Below are 21,192 nucleotides of genomic sequence, written 5' to 3' on the forward strand. Positions count from 1 at the left end.
TTCCCAGGATTGCCCACCTAGATCCACCATCATCTGATAATCACATGGGGACAATGTATTCAGTCAGTGTGTGTGTTTCCTACAGATGTCTCCAGTAACAGAAACCCACCAGAGAGATGTACAGGTCCTCTTTATTCCCAGGATTGCCCACCTAGATCCCCATCATCTGATAATCACATAGAGACAATGTATTCAGTCAGTGTGTGTGTTTCCTACAGATGTCTCCAGTAATAGAAACCCACCAGAGAGATGTACAGGTCCTCTTTATTCCCAGGATTCCCCACCTAGATCCCCCATCATCTGATAAACACATAGAGACAATGTATTCAGTCAGTGTGTGTGTTTCCTACAGATGTATCCAGTAACAGACACCCACCAGAGAGATGTACAGGTCCTCTTTATTCCCAGGATTGTCCACCTAGATCCCCCATCATCTGATAATCACATAGAGACAATGTATTCAGTCAGTGTGTGTGTTTCCTACAGGTATATCCAGTAACAGGAACCCACCAGAGAGATGTACAGGTCCTCTTTATTCCCAGGATTGCACACAGGAAGACCTTTCCATCCCCCACCATGATCAGGTAGGTGGGACTGAGGGACATCAGAGGGAGCGCTGTAAGAACATTGCTGGAGATTTGGGTGTAGCCAGCGCCGCCATAGGCCGTAATGGGATATTACAGCTATAGTGGTGCTCAGTCAGTAATTTGGGCGACGCCGGGACTTGTGCAGGAGTAGGGTGAGCCATTTTCCTGCGTTACCCTGCGCCCAAATCTCCCAGCAGCCTAACTGTATGTACTCCATCAGAGACCCCAGGCATTGTGACATTGTTTCCTGCTGTGTCTGCTGTTATCTGTGGTCACAATGTAAATTGCCTCTCATTTTGTGCACTTAGGGGGGAGAAGATGTAACCGCTGTGGTTCCAGAGGAAGAACAAGAGACATCCGTGAGGAGTGATCAGCAGCCTATGGAGGAGGGAGAGATTATTACAGGGATGAGCATTGGTGAGTGATAAAAGAATGTCAGGGATGCTTTGGGGGAGACTGAAGTGAAAAGTAGCTGGAAATTCCCTCTGCTAAAAGAACTATGACATAGCAATGATGTTATCCTAAACAGAAGGTATTTGCAAGCATTCAGATTCCCATGAGCAAGGAGTTACCCCCATACTACAGGAATTTCAGGCAGGGAGCGAATAGACAAGTGACAGATCTGGCAAGGTTGGTAATTACCATAGCCCAGGTGTGACTAGGGGCAATTATGCCTGATCAAAGTGTAGCTCACATCAACAGCAAAACAAATGTGAGCAGTGATACGGCTGCCATCTGTATACTGTCTATGCGTAGTTACATAGTGACGGCTGCCATCTGTATACTGTCTATGTGTAGTTACATAGTTACGGCTGCCATCTGTATACTGTCTATGTGTAGTTACATAGTGACGGCTGCCATCTGTATACTGTCTATGCGTAGTTACATAGTGACGGCTTCCATCTGTATACTGTCTATGTGTAGTTACATAGTGACGGCTGCCATCTGTATACTGTCTATGCGTAGTTACATAGTGACGGCTGCCATCTGTATACTGTCTATATATAGTTACATAGTGACGGCTGCCATCTGTGTACTGTCTATGTGTAGTTACATAGTGACGGCTGCCATCTGTATACTGTCTATGCGTAGTTACATAGTGACGGCTGCCGTCTGTATACTGTCTATGCGTAGTTACATAGTGACGGCTGCCATCTGTATACTGTCTATGCGTAGTTACATAGTGACGGCTGCCATCTGTATACTGTCTATGCGTAGTTACATAGTGACGGCTGCCATCTGTATACTGTCTATGTGTAGTTACATAGTGACGGCTGCCATCTGTATACTGTCTATGCGTAGTTACATAGTGACGGCTGCCATCTGTATACTGGCTATGCGTAGTTACATAGTGACGGCTGCCATCTGTATACTGTCTATGCGTAGTTACATAGTGACGGCTGCCATCTGTATACTGTCTATGCCTAGTTACATAGTGACGGCTGCCATCTGTATACTGTCTATGCGTAGTTACATAGTGACGGCTGCCATCTGTATACTGTCTATGCGTAGTTACATAGTGACGGCTGCCATCTGTATACTGTCTATGCGTAGTTACATAGTGACGGCTGCCATCTGTATACTGTCTATGTGTAGTTACATAGTGACGGCCGCCATCTGTATACTGTCTATGTGTAGTTACATAGTGACGGCCGCCATCTGTATACTGTCTATGTGTAGTTACATAGTTACGGCCGCCATATGTATACTGTCTATGTGTAGTTACATAGTTACGGCTGCCATCTGTATACTGTCTATGCGTAGTTACATAGTGACGGCTGCCATCTGTATACTGTCTATGCGTAGTTACATAGTGACGGCTGCCATCTGTATACTGTCTATGCGTAGTTACATAGTGATGGCTGCCATCTGTATACTGTCTATGTGTAGTTACATAGTTAGGGCTGCCATCTGTATACTGTCTATGCGTAGTTACATAGTGACGGCTGTCATCTGTATACTGTCTATGCGTAGTTACATGGTGACGGCCGCCATCTGTATACTGTCTATGTGTAGTTACATAGTGACGGCCGCCATCTGTATACTGTCTATGTGTAGTTACATAGTGACGGCCGCCATCAGTATACTGTCTATGCGTAGTTACATAGTGACGGCTGCCATCTGTATACTGTCTATGCGTAGTTACATAGTGACGGCTGCCATCTGTATACTGTCTATGCGTAGTTACATAGTGACGGCTGCCATCTGTATACTGTCTATGCGTAGTTACATAGTGACGGCTGCCATCTGTATACTGTCTATGCGTAGTTACATAGTGACGGCCGCCATCTGTATACTGTCTATGCGTAGTTACATAGTGACGGCCGCCATCTGTATACTGTCTATGCGTAGTTACATAGTGACGGCTGCCATCTGTATACTGTCTATGCCTAGTTACATAGTGACGGCTGCCATCTGTATACTGTCTATGCCTAGTTACATAGTGACGGCCGCCATCTGTATACTGTCTATGCGTAGTTACATAGTTACGGCTGCCATCTGTATACTGTCTATGTGTAGTTACATAGTGACGGCTGCCATCTGTATACTGTCTATTCGTAGTTACATAGTGACGGCTGCCATCTGTATACTGTCTATGTGTAGTTACATAGTGACGGCTGCCATCTGTATACTGTCTATGGGTAGCTACATAGTGACGGCTGCCATCTGTATACTGTCTATGCATAGTTACATAGTGACGGCTGCCATCTGTATACTGTCTTTGCGCTGTTACTTAGTTACGGCTGCCATCTGTATACTGTCTATGCGTAGTTATATAGTGACGGCTGCCATCTGTATACTGTCTATGCGTAGTTATATAGTGACGGCTGCCATCTGTATACTGTCTTTGCGCTGTTACTTAGTTACGGCTGCCATTTGTATACTGTCTATGCGTAGTTACATAGTGACGGCTGCCATCTGTATACTGTCTATGCGTAGTTACATAATGACTGCTGCCATCTGTATACTGTCTATGCGTAGTTACATAGTTACGGCTGCCATCTGTATACTGTCTATACGTAGCTACATAGTGACGGCTGCCATCTGTATACTGTCTATGTGTCGTTACATAGTTACGGCTGCCATCTGTATACTGTCTATGCGTAGCTACATAGTGACGGCTGCCATCTGTATACTGTCTATGTGTAGTTACATAGTTACGGCTGCCATCTGTATACTGTCTATGCGTAGCTACATAGTGACGGCTGCCATCTGTATACTGTCTATGCGTAGTTACATAGTGACGGCTGCCATCTGTATACTGTCTATGTGTAGTTACATAGTGACGGCTGCCATCTGTATACTGTCTATGCGTAGTTACATAATGACTGCTGCCATCTGTATACTGTCTATGCGTAGTTACATAGTTACGGCTGCCATCTGTATACTGTCTATGTGTAGTTACATAGTGACGGCTGCCATCTGTATACTGTCTATGTGTAGTTACATATTGACGGCTGCCATCTGTATACTGTCTATGCGTAGCTACATAGTGACGGCTGCCATCTGTATACTGTCTATGTGTAGTTACATAGTTACGGCTGCCATCTGTATACTGTCTATGCGTAGCTACATAGTGACGGCTGCCATCTGTATACTGTCTATGTGTAGTTACATAGTTACGGCTGCCATCTGTATACTGTCTATGCGTAGCTACATAGTGACGGCTGCCATCTGTATACTGTCTATGTGTAGTTACATAGTTACGGCTGCCATCTGTATACTGTCTATGCGTAGCTACATAGTGACGGCTGCCATCTGTATACTGTCTATGCGTAGTTACATAGTGACGGCTGCCATCTGTATACTGTCTATGCGTAGTTACATAGTTACGGCTGCCATCTGTATACTGTCTATGCGTAGTTACATAGTGACGGCTGCCATCTGTATACTGTCTATGGGTAGCTACATAGTGACGGCTGCCATCTGTATACTGTCTATGCGTAGTTACATAGTGACGGCTGCCATCTGTATACTGTCTATGCGTAGTTACATAGTGACGGCTGCCATCTGTATACTGTCTATGCGTAGCTACATAGTGACGGCTGCCATCTGTATACTGTCTATGCGTAGCTACATAGTGACGGCTGCCATCTGTATACTGTCTATGCGTAGTTACATAGTTACGGCTGCCATCTGTATACTGTCTATGCGTAGCTACATAGTGACGGCTGCCATCTGTATACTGTCTATGTGTAGTTACATAGTTACGGCTGCCATCTGTATACTGTCTATGTGTAGTTACATAGTGACGGCTGCCATCTGTATACTGTCTATGTGTAGTTACATAGTGACGGCTGCCATCTGTATACTGTCTATGCCAAGTTACATAGTGACGGCTGCCATCTGTATACTGTCTATGCGTAGTTACATAGTGACGGCTGCCATCTGTATACTGTCTATGCGTAGTTACATAGTGACGGCTGCCATCTGTATACTGTCTATGCGTAGTTACATAGTGACGGCTGCCATCTGTATACTGTCTATGCGTAGTTACATAGTGACGGCTGCCATCTGTATACTGTCTATGCGTAGTTACATAGTGACGGCTGCCATCTGTATACTGTCTATGCGTAGTTACATAGTGACGGCTGCCATCTGTATACTGTCTATGCCTAGTTACATAGTGACGGCTGCCATCTGTATACTGTCTATGCGTAGTTACATAGTTACGGCTGCCATCTGTATACTGCCTATGTGTAGTTACATAGTTACGGCTGCCATCTGTATACTGTCTATGCGTAGCTACATAGTGACGGCTGCCATCTGTATACTGTCTATGCGTAGCTACATAGTGACGGCTGCCATCTGTATACTGTCTATGTGTAGTTACATAGTGACGGCTGCCATCTGTATACTGTCTATGTGTAGTTACATAGTGACGGCTGCCATCTGTATACTGTCTATGCGTAGTTACATAGTGACGGCTGCCATCTGTATACTGTCTATGCGTAGCTCCATAGTGACGGCTGCCATCTGTATACTGTCTATGTGTAGTTACATAGTTACGGCTGCCATCTGTATACTGTCTATGTGTAGTTACATAGTTAAGGCTGCCATCTGTATACTGTCTATGTGTAGCTACATATTGACGGCTGCCATCTGTATACTGTCTATGTGTAGTTACATAGTGACGGCTGCCATCTGTATACTGTCTATGCGTAGTTACATAGTTACGGCTGCCATCTGTATACTGTCTATGTGTAGTTACATAGTGACGGCTGCCATCTGTATGCTGTCTATGTGTAGTTACATAGTGACGGCTGCCATCTGTATACTGTCTATGTGTAGTTACATAGTTACGGCTGCCATCTGTATACTGTCTATGCGTAGCTACATAGTGACGGCTGCCATCTGTATACTGTCTATGCGTAGTTACATAGTGACGGCTGCCATCTGTATACTGTCTATGCGTAGTTACATAGTGATGGCTGCCATCTGTATACTGTCTATGTGTAGTTACATAGGGACGGCTGCCATCTGTATACTGTCTATGCGTAGTTACATAGTGACGGCTGCCATCTGTATACTGTCTATGTGTAGTTACATAGTGACGGCTGCCATCTGTATACTGTCTATGCCTAGTTACATAGTGATGGCTGCCATCTGTATACTGTCTATGCGTAGTTACATAGTGACGGCTGCCATCTGTATACTGTCTATGCGTAGTTACATAGTGACGGCTGCCATCTGTATACTGTCTATGTGTAGTTACATAGTGACGGCTGCCATCTGTATACTGTCTATGCGTAGTTACATAGTGACGACTGCCATCTGTATACTGTCTATGCCTAGTTACATAGTGACGGCTGCCATCTGTATACTGTCTATGTTTAGTTACATAGTGACGGCTGCCATCTGTATACTGTCTATGCGTAGTTACATAGTGTTAAGCTTGGAGGTGTAATCTCCACAGTCAGCATACAACACATAAGCTGACGTGAAGGAGGTACACACACCAGCACAAGTGATCAGGATATCCCCAGTTTAGTGGAGGAGAGGACTGACTCCAATAGGAGATTGTGGTGCACAGAGCCGGTGCAGATCCGAACAGCCACAAACAACACTTTCGTAATAACGTCTCAGCGCAAAGTAGCGCTGAGCGCATAAACCAGGACTGAGGAGATCAGGACAGGTAGACAGAATGAACGCTTGCTAGCTAGCGACTACTTAGCGACAGCAAGCGTCCAAAACCAGACAGACTGGAATGAGGCAGCCAATGCGTTGCGGCGATGGCGTGCCTCACAAAGACAGGACAGGAAAGACAGGAAATAGCAGGATCAAGATAGATGAACGTAACACAGATAAATACACAATAAGTATGTTTCCTAGCGTATTACAATTACAGCTATCAATGAAACTATTTGTAACGTCTGACTAACATATGTATATATCGGCAATGAACCTATATATGACATAAGCAGGAACGCTGACTAGGACTGGAGTAATGCAGGGAACAGGACTCAGAAGGATTCGCTATCTCTTCGCAGAGATGAACGCAATCCACAAACGGTAACAGAACAGGATTCAGAAGGATTCGTTATCTCTACGCAGAGATGAACGCAATCCACAAACAGGACCAGGAACAGGATAACTAGCTCAGCACGGGTGTTCACGGTACGCGCAAACTACCAAAACGTGCTGGAACGCTGACTAACGGAACACAGGATATAAACAGTTCGTGTACGTATATATCAGCGACACTGATGTATCAACGTAACACGAATACAAGGAAAATAATAAACGTGCAAGTATGCGTATATATTGGCGATGAACCAATATATGACACAAGACAAGCAAAGTAACAACTACTAGAACAAGAGCAGAACTAGGAGGACTCGCTGACCCCTTCGCAGGAGTCAGCGCAGTCCACACGGACCAGGAACGAGGTGGGGCACGAGCAGAGTAACAGATACAATCTGAGACTATGGTAGCCCATGAGGCATTGCAGGAAGCAGTTCTTTATACTGAGGTCATCCAATGGGAGCAGACCTGCAGATTCCCACACAAGTGAATGGTAATTAATCACAGGCTGATAGCAGGAAAAGGCAGACAATGATATGCAGCCTGCAGGAAAGGGATTGCCCCTCCACTGCAGCAGACAATGTTTGTTTACACAAAAGCATATTAAACTGTCATTAACTTCAGAGCGACTGCAGATGGAATCAGCAACTAGTTTAAGTGCAAACCAAACTATGCAAGAAAATGCATGTAATGACATCAGAACTGCTTGGGTTACAATACCACTGCAGCCAGCAGTAAACGCTGCAGACATGATCATAACACATAGTGACGGCTGCCATCTGTATACTGTCTATGCGTAGTTACATAGTGACGGCTGCCATCTGTATACTGTCTATGCGTAGTTACATAGTGACGGCTGCCGTCTATATACTGTCTATGCGTAGTTACATAGTGACGGCTGCCATCTGTATACTGTCTATGCGTAGTTACATAGTGACGGCTGCCATCTATATACTGTCTATGCGTAGTTACATAGTTACGGCTGCCATCTGTATACTGTCTATGTGTAGTTACATAGTGACGGCTGCCATCTGTATACTGTCTATGTGTAGTTACATAGTGACGGCTGCCATCTGTATACTGTCTATGTGTAGTTACATAGTGACGGCCGCCATCTGTATACTGTCTATGTGTAGTTACATAGTGAAGGCTGCCATCTGTATACTGTCTATGTGTAGTTACATAGTGACGGCTGCCATCTGTATACTGTCTATGCGTAGTTACATAGTGACGGCTGCCGTCTATATACTGTCTATGCGTAGTTACATAGTTACGGCTGCCATCTGTATACTGTCTATGTGTAGTTACATAGTTAAGGCTGCCATCTGTATACTGTCTACGCGTAGTTACATAGTGACGGCTGCCATCTGTATACTGTCTACGCGTAGTTACATAGTGACGGCTGCCATCTGTATACTGTCTATGTGTAGTTACATAGTGACGGCTGCCATCTGTATACTGTCTATGCGTAGTTACATAGTTACGGCTGCCATCTGTATACTGTCTACGCGTAGTTACATAGTGACGGCTGCCATCTGTATACTGTCTATGCGTAGTTACATAGTTACGGCTGCCATCTGTATACTGTCTACGCGTAGTTACATAGTGACGGCTGCCATCTGTATACTGTCTATGTGTAGTTACATAGTGACGGCTGCCATCTGTATACTGTCTATGCGTAGTTACATAGCGATGGCTACCATCTGTATACTGTCTATGTGTAGTTACATAGTGACAGCTGCCGTCTATATACTGTCTATGCGTAGTTACATAGTTACGGCTGCCATCTGTATACTGTCTATGTGTAGTTACATAGTGACGGCTGCCATCTGTATACTGTCTATGTGTAGTTACATAGTGACGGCTGCCATCTGTATACTGTCTATGCGTAGTTACATAGCAATGGCTACCATCTGTATACTGTCTATGTGTAGTTACATAGTGACGGCCGCCATCTGTATACTGTCTATGTGTAGTTACATAGTGACGGCTGCCATCTGTATACTGTCTATGCGTAGTTACATAGCGATGGCTACCATCTGTATACTGTCTATGTGTAGTTACATAGTGACAGCTGCCGTCTATATACTGTCTACGCGTAGTTACATAGTTACGGCTGCCATCTGTATACTGTCTATGTGTAGTTACATAGTGACGGCTGCCATCTGTATACTGTCTATGTGTAGTTACATAGTGACGGCCGCCATCTGTATACTGTCTATGTGTAGTTACATAGTGACGGCTGCCATCTGTATACTGTCTATGTGTAGTTACATAGTGACGGCTGCCATCTGTATACTGTCTATGTGTAGTTACATAGTGACGGCTGCCATCTGTATACTGTCTATGCGTAGTTACATAGCGATGGCTACCATCTGTATACTGTCTATGTGTAGTTACATAGTGACGGCTGCCATCTGTATACTGTCTATGTGTAGTTACATAGTGACGGCTGCCATCTGTATACTGTCTATGCGTAGTTACATAGTGACGGCTGCCATCTGTATACTGTCTATGTGTAGTTACATAGTGATGGCTGCCATCTGTATACTGTCTATGCGTAGTTACATAGTGACGGCTGCCATCTGTATACTGTCTATGTGTAGTTACATAGTGACGGCTGCCATCTGTATACTGTCTATGTGTAGTTACATAGTGACGGCTGCCATCTGTATACTGTCTATGCATAGTTACATAGTGACGGCTGCCATCTGTATACTGTCTATGTGTAGTTACATAGTGACAGCTGCCATCTGTATACTGTCTATTCGTAGTTACATAGTGACGGCTGCCATCTGTATACTGTCTACGCGTAGTTACATAGTTACATAGTTACGGCTGCCATCTGTATACTGTCTATGTGTAGTTACATAATGACTGCTGCCATCTGTATACTGTCTATGTGTAGTTACATAGTGACGGCTGCCATCTGTATACTGTCTATGTGTAGTTACATAGTGACGGCTGCCATCTGTATACTGTCTATGTGTAGTTACATAGTGACGGCTGCCATCTGTATACTGTCTATGTGTAGTTACATAGTGACGGCTGCCATCTGTATACTGTCTATGTGTAGTTACATAGTGACGGCTGCCATCTGTATACTGTATGTGTAGTTACATAGTGACGGCTGCCATCTGTATACTGTCTATGCCTAGTTACATAGTGACGGCCGCCATCTGTATACTGTCTATGCGTAGCTACATAGTGACGGCTGCCATCTGTATACTGTCTATGCGTAGCTACATAGTGACGGCTGCCATCTGTATACTGTCTATGTGTAGTTACATAGTGACGGCTGCCATCTGTATACTGTCTATGCGTAGTTACATAGTGACGGCTGCCATCTGTATACTGTCTATGTGTAGTTACATAGTGACGGCTGCCATCTGTATACTGTCTATGCGTAGTTACATAGTGACGGCTGCCATCTGTATACTGTCTATGCGTAGTTACATAGTGACAGCTGCCGTCTGTATACTGTCTATGTGTAGTTACATAGTGACGGCTGCCATCTGTATACTGTCTATGCGTAGTTACATAGTTACGGCTGCCATCTGTATACTGTCTATGCGTAGTTACATAGTGACAGCTGCCATCTGTATACTGTCTATGTGTAGTTACATAGTGACGGCTGCCATCTGTATACTGTCTATGTGTAGTTACATAGTGACGGCTGCCATCTGTATACTGTCTATGTGTAGTTACATAGTGACGGCTGCCATCTGTATACTGTCTATGCGTAGTTACATAGTGACGGCTGCCATCTGTATACTGTCTATGCGTAGTTACATAGTGACGGCTGCCATCTGTATACTGTCTATGTGTAGTTACATAGTGACGGCTGCCATCTGTATACTGTCTATGTGTAGTTACATAATGACTGCTGCCATCTGTATACTGTCTATGTGTAGTTACATAGTGACAGCTGCCATCTGTATACTGTCTATGCGTAGTTACATAGTGACGGCTGCCATCTGTATACTGTCTATGTGTAGTTACATAGTGACATCTGTTCCCAAAAGCAGACGCCATCTTTATATAGCTGTAGTTGAGGAGTGGTAGTTGGTGATATCATAAACTGAGGAGTCGGAGTCTCAGTTGGAGTGGGAGGATTCTTGTACCGACTCCACAGTCCTGCTTACAGGTCTTTAGTTTTCTGGTTCTGATCTTTTTCTTTTCTTAAATAAGGGAACAACATCAGCTTTATGCCAGTCATAGGGAACTGACCCACATGAAAGAGAATTGTCTCATCAAGCTTTACAACTTACCGCTTTTCCATGTACGGCCATTGCTTTATGTGTACGGAGGTCAATAAGATGTAAATAACTCACACTTGTATGCAAATATAATGCAAATTGTATGCAGCTAATCACATTTGTCAGGAAATGCATCTGACTGGCCAAATTCCAATCCATTGATCTCCCCAGGCTCTTTTAGGCGGGCGCTCCACCCGGCTAGTTGTGGTGAGCACCCGGCTGTCATCGGCTCCTAGAGATGAGCGTAATGGAGTAATTACGATTTCGCGAAATTTCGCGTAATTAGTGTAATTACGTTTATGGCCGTAAGTACATAATCGTAATGAAGAAGGATTTCGCGAAATTTCGCGTAAGCGTAATTTTCGCGTAATTTTCGCATTGCAACGGGTATTACGAAATTAATGCGTATGGTCATGCTCCCGAAGCGGAAAAGTTGACGCATGTATCAATGTTAGGTAGCCGCCGACTTTAAGGGTTAATAGTAAAGCCCCCTTAAATGCTAAGAGCCTCAAATTTGGAGAGTATATTAAGGAGATCAGGAGGAATAAGAGGAAACATTTTTTTTTCAAAAAGACCTTATAGTTTTTGAGAAAATCGATGTTAAAGTTTCAAAGGAAAAATGTAAACATTTAAAAACCCGCCGACTTTAACGGTTAATAGCAAAGCCTGCTTAAAGTTTAGGAACACCAAATTCCCAGGGTATATTAAGGGGATCAGTGGAAATAAGAGGAAAATTTTTTTTTTCAAAAAGACCTTATAGTTTTTGAGAAAATCGATTTTTAAGTTTCAAGGGCGAAAATGTTTTTTAAATGCAGAAAATGTCAGTTTTTTTTGCACAGGTAACAATAGTGTTTTATTTTCATAGATTCCCCCAAGTGGGAAGAGTTTTACTTACTTCGTTCTGAGTGTGGGAAATATTAAAAAAAACGACGTGGGGTCCCACCTCCCAGACCTCTTTAACCCCTTGTCCCTCATGCAGGCTGGGATAGCCAGAATGCAGAGCACCGGCCGCGTGGGGCTCCGCACCCTGACTATACCAGCCTGCATGGTCCATGGATTGGGGGGTCTCGGAAGGGGAGGGGCAGCCAAGCTTTCCCCTCCCCCTCCGAGCCCTTGTCCAATCCAAGGACAAGGGGCTCTTCTCCACCTCCGATGGGCGGTGGAGGTGGAGGCCGCGATTTCCTGGGTGGGGGAGGTTCATGGTGGAATCTGGGAGTCCCCTTTAAAAAGGGGTCCCCCAGATGCCCACCCCCCTCCCAGGAGAAATGAGTATAGAGGTACTTGTACCCCTTACCCATTTCCTTTAAGAGTTAAAAGTAAATAAACACACAAACACATAGAAAAAGTATTTTAATTGAACAAAAAACATAACCACGAAAAAAGTCCTTTAATATTCTTAATTAACCATTAATACTTACCTGTCCCTTTAAATAAATGATCCCTCGAAATAGCCTCGGAAATGTTCTATCAGTTACAATGTAACAAAGTTATTACAATGTAACAACTTTGTTACATTGTAACTACGCCGCACCCGACGTCACTCGCCGCCGCCGCATACGCGTCTGCGCTGCACACATTCCCGACAGAGCTCTGAGCTATATAGCTCAGAGCTCTGAGAAGCATCTTTGTATTTTGGCTCCAAGGAGCCCCATTGGTCCTTAGCAGACCAATGGGGTTCCTTCAAATCAAAAGGAACCCCATTGGTCTGCTAAGGACCAATGGGGCTCCTTGGAGCCCAAATACAAAGATGCTTCTCAGAGCTCTGAGCTATATAGCTCAGTCAGAGCTCTGTCGGGTCCGTGCAGGACGCTAAGTCCCCGCAGCTCCCGCTGTCCACCCCACCCACATGTGGGTGACATGTGGGTGACATGTGGGAGAGGCAGGGAGGGCAGCGGGAGCAGCGGGGACTTAGCGTCCTTAGCAGACCAATGGGGTTCCTTTTGATTTGAAGGAACCCCATTGGTCTGCTAAGGACCAATGGGGCTCCTTGGAGCCCAAATACAAAGATGCTTAGAGAGCTCTGAGCTATAGCTCAGAGCTCTGTCGGGTCCTGCAGCACAGACGCAGCGGCGGCGGCGGCGGTGAGTGACGTCGGGTGCGGCGTAGTTACAATGTAACAAAGTTGTTACATTGTAATAACTTTGTTACATTGTAACTGATAGAACATTTCCGAGGCTATTTCGAGGGATCATTTATTTAAAGGGACAGGTAAGTATGAATGGTTAATTATGAATATTAAAGGACTTTTTTCGTGGTTATGTTTTTTGTTCAATTAAAATACTTTTTCTAAGTGTTTGTGTGTTTATTTACTTTTAACTCTTAAAGGAAATGGGTAAGGGGTACAAGTACCTCTATACTCATTTCTCCTGGGAGGGGGGGTGGGCATCTGGGGGACCCCTTTTTAAAGGGGACTCCCAGATTCCACCATGAACCTCCCCCCCAGGAAATTGCGGCCTCCACCTCCACCGCCCATCGGAGGTGGAGAAGAGCCCCTTGTCCTTGGATTGGACAAGGGCTCGGAGGGGGAGGGGAAAGCTTGGCTGCCCCTCCCCTTCCGAGACCCCCCAATCCATGGACCATGCGGGCTGGTATAGTCAGGGTGCGGAGCCCCACGCGGCCGGTGCTCCGCATTCTGGCTATCCCAGCCTGCATGGGGGACAAGGGGTTAAAGAGGTCTGGGAGGGGGGACCCCACGTCGTTTTTTTTTTAATATTTCCCACACTCAGAACGAAGTAAGTAAAACTCTTCCCACTTGGGGGAATCTATGAAAATAATACACTATTGTTACCTGTGCAAAAAAAACCTGACATTTTCTGCATTTAAAAGACATTTTCGCCCTTGAAACTTAAAAATCGATTTTCTCAAAAACTATAAGGTCTTTTTGAAAAAAAAATGTTTCCTCTTATTCCCACTGATCCCCTTAATATACCCTGGGAATTTGGTGTTCCTAAACTTTAAGGAGGCTTTGCTATTAACCGTTAAATTCGGCGGGTTTTTAAATGTTTACATTTTTCCTTTGAAACTTTAACATCGATTTTCTCAAAAACTATAAGGTCTTTTTGAAAAAAATTTTTTCCTCTTATTCCTCCTGATCTCCTTAATATATTCTCCAAATTTGAGGCTCTTAGCATTTAAGGGGGCTTTGCTATTAACCCTTAAAGTCGGCGGCTTTTTTATATTATACGGAGCGTTACGGTTTAACGCGAAATTACGGTAGCGTTTAATGCGAAATTACGGCATGAACGAAACGCGAAATTACGCGTTGAAAATTACGCTTACGGTATTTTCAATTACGATTTTAATGGCAATTACGCTACTGTAATTTTGCATCGTAATCGCAAATTTTGCATGCGTAATTTTAGTAATGCGAAATTACGAAAATTTCAGCTCAACTCTATCAGCTCCCCACCTCCTTTTCTGTAAGCAGAGTTATTGTCATGTGATTGGCCGCCTGTAATGAGCACAACCTTCTGTAATGCTCTGTCAGGCTGATAACTAGTGGTGGTCAGTGACATGCTAATAACTCTGAGATGGTGCAACTTGTATGCTAATTACATGCAAAGCTATGCAGCTGTTGCATCTTGTCCATTTCTCATCTGCATAAATGTTGCACCAACTTGGAGCTATCAGCAGCTCACTGACCTTCCCTAATGATAATTGCTCCTCCCCTGAGAATATTCTAACAGGAAGTGATGATGTTTCTCTATTTGCAGCGCGGAGTCCCAGCATCAGGAACCTCCCAGAGACTCGTCGCTCTGTATCCACAGACTGTACAACGGATGATGATGTCACTGGACAAGAGTCTCCTGCAGATATCCTGGTGACCCCAAATATTCCCCCAGACTCCCCTCACCTGTCTAACCCTGAGGGGCCTCATACCCAGCACAGCTCTCCCCCTGCTGGAGGGACTTATTCCTGCTCCACATGTGGGCAATGTTTTATTCAGAAGTCACATCTTGTCAGACATGAGAGATGTCACACTGGTGAGAAGCCCTATTCATGTGCTGAGTGTGGGAAATGTTGTGTATGGAAATCGCAACCTGTCACACATGAGAGATCTCACACTACTGGGAATACCTATTCATGTGCTGAGTGTGGGAAATGTTTAAAGTTTAAAACACTTCTTGTCAGACTCGAGAGATGTCACACTGATGAGAAGCTCTATTCATGTGCTGAGTGCAGGAAATGTTTTAGGTGTAAATCACAGCTTGTCAGACATGAGAGATCTCATAGTGGTGAGAAGCCCTATACATGTGCTGAGTGTGGGAAATGTTTTAGTCAGAAAGGAAACCGTGTCAAACATGAGAGGTCTCACACTGGTGTGAAGCCCTATGCATGTGCTGAGTGTGGGAAATGTTTTAGTGAGAAAAGAAACCTTGTCATTCATGAGAGGTCTCACACTGGTGAGAAGCCATATTCATGTGCTAAGTGTGGGAAATGTTTTGGGCATAAATCATACCTTGTCATACATGAGAGATCTCACACTGGTGAGAAACCCTATTCATGTGCTGAGTGTGGGAAATGTTTTGCACAGAAATCAATCCTTGTCAGTCATGAGAGATCTCACACTGGTGAGAAGCTCTATTCATGTGCTGAGTGTGGGAAATGTTTTAGTCAGAAAACAAGCCTTGTCAGTCATGAGAGGTCTCACACTGGTGAGAATCCCTATTCATGTGCTGAGTGTGGGAAATGTTTTGGGCATAAATCACACCTTGTCAGACATGAGAGGTCTCACACTGGTGTAAAACCCTATTCATGTGCTGAGTGTGGGAAATGTTTTGGGCATAAATCACACCTTGTCAGACATGAGAGGTCTCACACTGGTGAGAAGCCCTATTCATGTGCTGAGTGTGGGAAATGTTTTAGTCAGAAAAGAAGCCTTGTCAGTCATGAGAGGTCTCACACTGGTGAGAAGCCATATTCATGTGCTGAGTGTGGGAAATGTTTTGGGCATAAATCAATCCTTGTCAGACATGAGAGATATCACACTGGTGAGAAGCCCTATTCATGTGCTGAGTGTGGGAAATGTTTTTCACAGAAATCAATCCTTGTCAGACATGAGAGATGTCACACTGCTGAGAAGCCATATTCATGTGCTGAGTGTGGGAAATGTTTTGGGTATAAATCAATCCTTGTCAGACATGAGAGATGTCACACTGCTGAGAAGCCATATTCATGTGCTGAGTGTGAGAAATCTTTTGGGTATAAATCAATCCTTGTCAGACATGAGAGGTCTCACACTGGTGAGAAGCCCTGTTAATGTGCTGAGTGTGGGAAATGTTTTAGTCAGAAAAGAAGCCTTGTCATACATGAGAGGTCTCACACTGGGGAGAAGCCATATTCATGTGCTGAGTGTGGGAAATGTTTTAGTCAGAAAAGAAGCCTTGTCATACATGAGAGATCTCACACTGGTGAGAAGCCATATATTCATGTGCTGAGTGTGGGAAATGTTTTGGCCACAGGTGTTGTTTTCCAATTTTTGTCTGTTCTTTACAATCCTCTGCCTGGGGTATATTTTCTTGCATGAATAAAACTGTTGGAACAAAAACAAGTGTATTTTTTTATTTAGCTCATGGAAACCTCTTTACACAGAATTCTAAGGAGTGACTCTGTCACACTATTTAGTGCATTGGTAAGTGAAAGCATGAAATCCCCTGAGCTGAGGTTACATGGTGAGATATAGACAATTTCCCTAAACCCCTCTGACAGAGTCGGCACACTGGTAAGTGAAAGCATGAAATCTCCTGAGCTGAGGTTACATGGTGAGATATAGGCAATTTCCCTAAAGCACTCTGACAGAGTCGGCACACTGGTAAGTGAAAGCATGAAATCCCCTGAGCTGAGGTTACATGGTGAGATATAGGCAATTTCCCTAAAGCACTCTGACAGAGTCGGCACATTGGTAAGTGAGAGCATGAAATCCCCTGAGCTGAGGTTATATGGTGAGATATAGGCAATTTCCCTAAAGCACTCTGACAGAGTCGGCACATTGGTAAGTGAAAGCATGAAATCCCCTGAGCTGAGGTTACATGGTGAGATATAGGCAATTTCCCTAAAGCACTCTGACAGAGTCGGCACACTGGTAAGTGAAAGCATGAAATCCCCTGAGCTGAGGTTACATGGTGAGATATAGGCAATTTCCCTAAAGCACTCTGACAGAGTCGGCACATTGGTAAGTGAGAGCATGAAATCCCCTGAGCTGAGGTTACATGGTGAGATATAGGCAATTTCCCTAAAGCACTCTGACAGAGTCGGCACATTGGTAAGTGAGAGCATGAAATCCCCTGAGCTGAGGTTACATGGTGAGATATAGGCAATTTCCCTAAACCCCTCTGACAGAGTCGGCACATTGGTAAGTGAAAGCATGAAATCCCCTGAGCTGAGGTTACATGGTGAGATATAGGCAATTTCCCTAAACCCCTCTGACAGAGTCAGCACATTGGTAAGTGAAAGCATGAGATCCTCTGAGCTGAGGTTACATGGTGAGATATAGGCAATTTCCCTAAACCCCTCTGACAGAGTCGGCACATTGGTAAGTGAAAGCATGAAATCCCCTGAGCTGAGGTTACATGGTGAGATATAGACAATTTCACTAAACCCCTCTGACAGAGTCGGCACATTGGTAAGTGAAAGCATGAAATCCCCTGAGCTGAGGTTACATGATGAGATATAGACAATTTCCCTAAACCCCTCTGACAGAGTCGGCACATTGGTAAGTGAAAGCATGAAATCTCCTGAGCTGAGGTTACATGGTGAGATATAGGCAATTTCCCTAAACCCCTCTGACAGAGTCGGCACATTGGTAAGTGAAAGCATGAAATCCCCTGAGCTGAGGTTACATGGTGAGATATAGACAATTTCCCTAAAGCACTCTGACAGAGTCGGCACATTGGTAAGTGAAAGCATGAAATCCCCTGAGCTGAGGTTACATGGTGAGATATAGGCAATTTCCCTAAAGCACTCTGACAGAGTCGGCACATTGGTAAGTGAAAGCATGAAATCCCCTGAGCTGAGGTTACATGGTGAGATATAGGCAATTTCCCTAAAGCACTCTGACAGAGTCGGCACATTGGTAAGTGAAAGCATGAAATCCCCTGAGCTGAGGTTACATGGTGAGATATAGGCAATTTCCCTAAACCCCTCTGACAGAGTCGGCACATTGGTAAGTGAAAGCATGAAATCCCCTGAGCTGAGGTTACATGGTGAGATATAGGCAATTTCCCTAAAGCACTCTGACAGAGTCGGCACATTGGTAAGTGAAAGCATGAAATCCCCTGAGCTGAGGTTACATGGTGAGATATAGGCAATTTCCCTAAACCCCTCTGACAGAGTCGGCACACTGGTAAGTGAAAGCATGAAATCCCCTGAGCTGAGGTTACATGGTGAGATATAGGCAATTTCCCTAAACCCCTCTGACAGAGTCGGCACACTGGTAAGTGAAAGCATGAGATCCCCTGAGCTGAGGTTACATGATGAGATATAGACAATTTCCCTAAACCCCTCTGACAGAGTCGGCACATTGGTAAGTGAAAGCATGAAATCCCCTGAGCTGAGGTTACATGGTGAGATATAGACAATTTCCCTAAACCCCTCTGACAGAGTCGGCACATTGGTAAGTGAAAGCATGAGATCCTCTGAGCTGAGGTTACATGGTGAGATATAGGCAATTTCCCTAAACCCCTCTGACAGAGTCGGCACATTGGTAAGTGAAAGCATGAAATCCCCTGAGCTGAGGTTACATGGTGAGATATAGACAATTTCACTAAACCCCTCTGACAGAGTCGGCACATTGGTAAGTGAAAGCATGAAATCCCCTGAGCTGAGGTTACATGATGAGATATAGACAATTTCCCTAAACCCCTCTGACAGAGTCGGCACATTGGTAAGTGAAAGCATGAAATCCCCTGAGCTGAGGTTACATGGTGAGATATAGGCAATTTCCCTAAACCCCTCTGACAGAGTCGGCACATTGGTAAGTGAAAGCATGAAATCCCCTGAGCTGAGGTTACATGGTGAGATACAGGCAATTTCCCTAAACCCCTCTGACAGAGTCGGCACATTGGTAAGTGAAAGCATGAAATCCCCTGAGCTGAGGTTACATGGTGAGATATAGACAATTTCCCTAAAGCACTCTGACAGAGTCGGCACATTGGTAAGTGAAAGCATGAAATCCCCTGAGCTGAGGTTACATGGTGAGATATAGGCAATTTCCCTAAAGCACTCTGACAGAGTCGGCACATTGGTAAGTGAAAGCATGAAATCCCCTGAGCTGAGGTTACATGGTGAGATATAGGCAATTTCCCTAAAGCACTCTGACAGAGTCGGCACATTGGTAAGTGAAAGCATGAAATCCCCTGAGCTGAGGTTACATGGTGAGATATAGGCAATTTCCCTAAACCCCTCTGACAGAGTCGGCACATTGGTAAGTGAAAGCATGAAATCCCCTGAGCTGAGGTTACATGGTGAGATATAGGCAATTTCCCTAAAGCACTCTGACAGAGTCGGCACATTGGTAAGTGAAAGCATGAAATCCCCTGAGCTGAGGTTACATGGTGAGATATAGGCAATTTCCCTAAACCCCTCTGACAGAGTCGGCACACTGGTAAGTGAAAGCATGAAATCCCCTGAGCTGAGGTTACATGGTGAGATATAGGCAATTTCCCTAAACCCCTCTGACAGAGTCGGCACACTGGTAAGTGAAAGCATGAGATCCCCTGAGCTGAGGTTACATGATGAGATATAGGCAATTTCCCTAAAGCACTCTGACAGAGTCGGCACACTGGTAAGTGAAAGCATGAAATCCCCTGAGCTGAGGTTACATGATGAGATATAGACAATTTCCCTAAAGCCCTCTGACAGAGTCGGCACATTGGTAAGTGAAAGCATGAAATCCCCTGAGCTGAGGTTACATGATGAGATATAGACAATTTCCCTAAACCCCTCTGACAGAGTCGGCACATTGGTAAGTGAAAGCATGAAATCCCCTGAGCTGAGGTTACATGGTGAGATATAGACAATTTCCCTAAACCCCTCTGACAGAGTCGGCACATTGGTAAGTGAAAGCATGAAATCCCCTGAGCTGAGGTTACATGGTGAGATATAGGCAATTTCCCTAAAGCACTCTGACAGAGTCGGCACATTGGTAAGTGAAAGCATGAAATCCCCTGAACTGAGGTTACATGGTGAGATATAGGCAATTTCCCTAAACCCCTCTGACAGAGTCGGCACACTGGTAAGTGAAAGCATGAAATCCCCTGAGCTGAGGTTACATGATGAGATATAGGCAATTTCCCTAAAGCACTCTGACAGAGTCGGCACATTGGTAAGTGAAAGCATGAAATCCCCTGAACTGAGGTTACATGGTGAGATATAGGCAATTTCCCTAAACCCCTCTGACAGAGTCGGCACACTGGTAAGTGAAAGCATGAAATCCCCTGAGCTGAGGTTACATGATGAGATATAGGCAATTTCCCTAAAGCACTCTGACAGAGTCGGCACATTGGTAAGTGAAAGCATGAAATCCCCTGAGCTGAGGTTACATGATGAGATATAGGCAATTTCCCTAAACCCCTCTGACAGAGTCGGCACATTGGTAAGTGAAAGCATGAAATCCCCTGAGCTGAGGTTACATGGTGAGATATAGGCAATTTCCCTAAAGCACTCTGACAGAGTCGGCACATTGGTAAGTGAAAGCATGAAATCCCCTGAGCTGAGGTTACATGATGAGATATAGGCAATTTCCCTAAAGCACTCTGACAGAGTCGGCACATTGGTAAGTGAAAGCATGAAATCCCCTGAGCTGAGGTTACATGGTGAGATAT

At 44.6% G+C, this 21,192-nt stretch overlaps 1 protein-coding gene across 1 annotated transcript; it reads left to right on the top strand.

Moving 5' to 3' along the window:
• Nucleotides 1-486: 486 nt before the first annotated feature.
• LOC137543704 (zinc finger protein 84-like) lies at nucleotides 487-16,905 on the top strand (the record flags this gene model as incomplete). Its single annotated transcript, XM_068264827.1, has 3 exons — nucleotides 487-584; nucleotides 896-1,004; nucleotides 15,085-16,905. Coding segments are annotated over 3 exons (1,754 nt in total), but the record flags the coding sequence as incomplete, so codon positions are not given.
• Nucleotides 16,906-21,192: the final 4,287 nt, after the last annotated feature.

This window comes from Hyperolius riggenbachi, unplaced genomic scaffold (genome assembly GCF_040937935.1).
Source record: "Hyperolius riggenbachi isolate aHypRig1 unplaced genomic scaffold, aHypRig1.pri scaffold_172, whole genome shotgun sequence".
Classification (NCBI taxonomy): Eukaryota; Metazoa; Chordata; class Amphibia; order Anura; family Hyperoliidae; genus Hyperolius; species Hyperolius riggenbachi.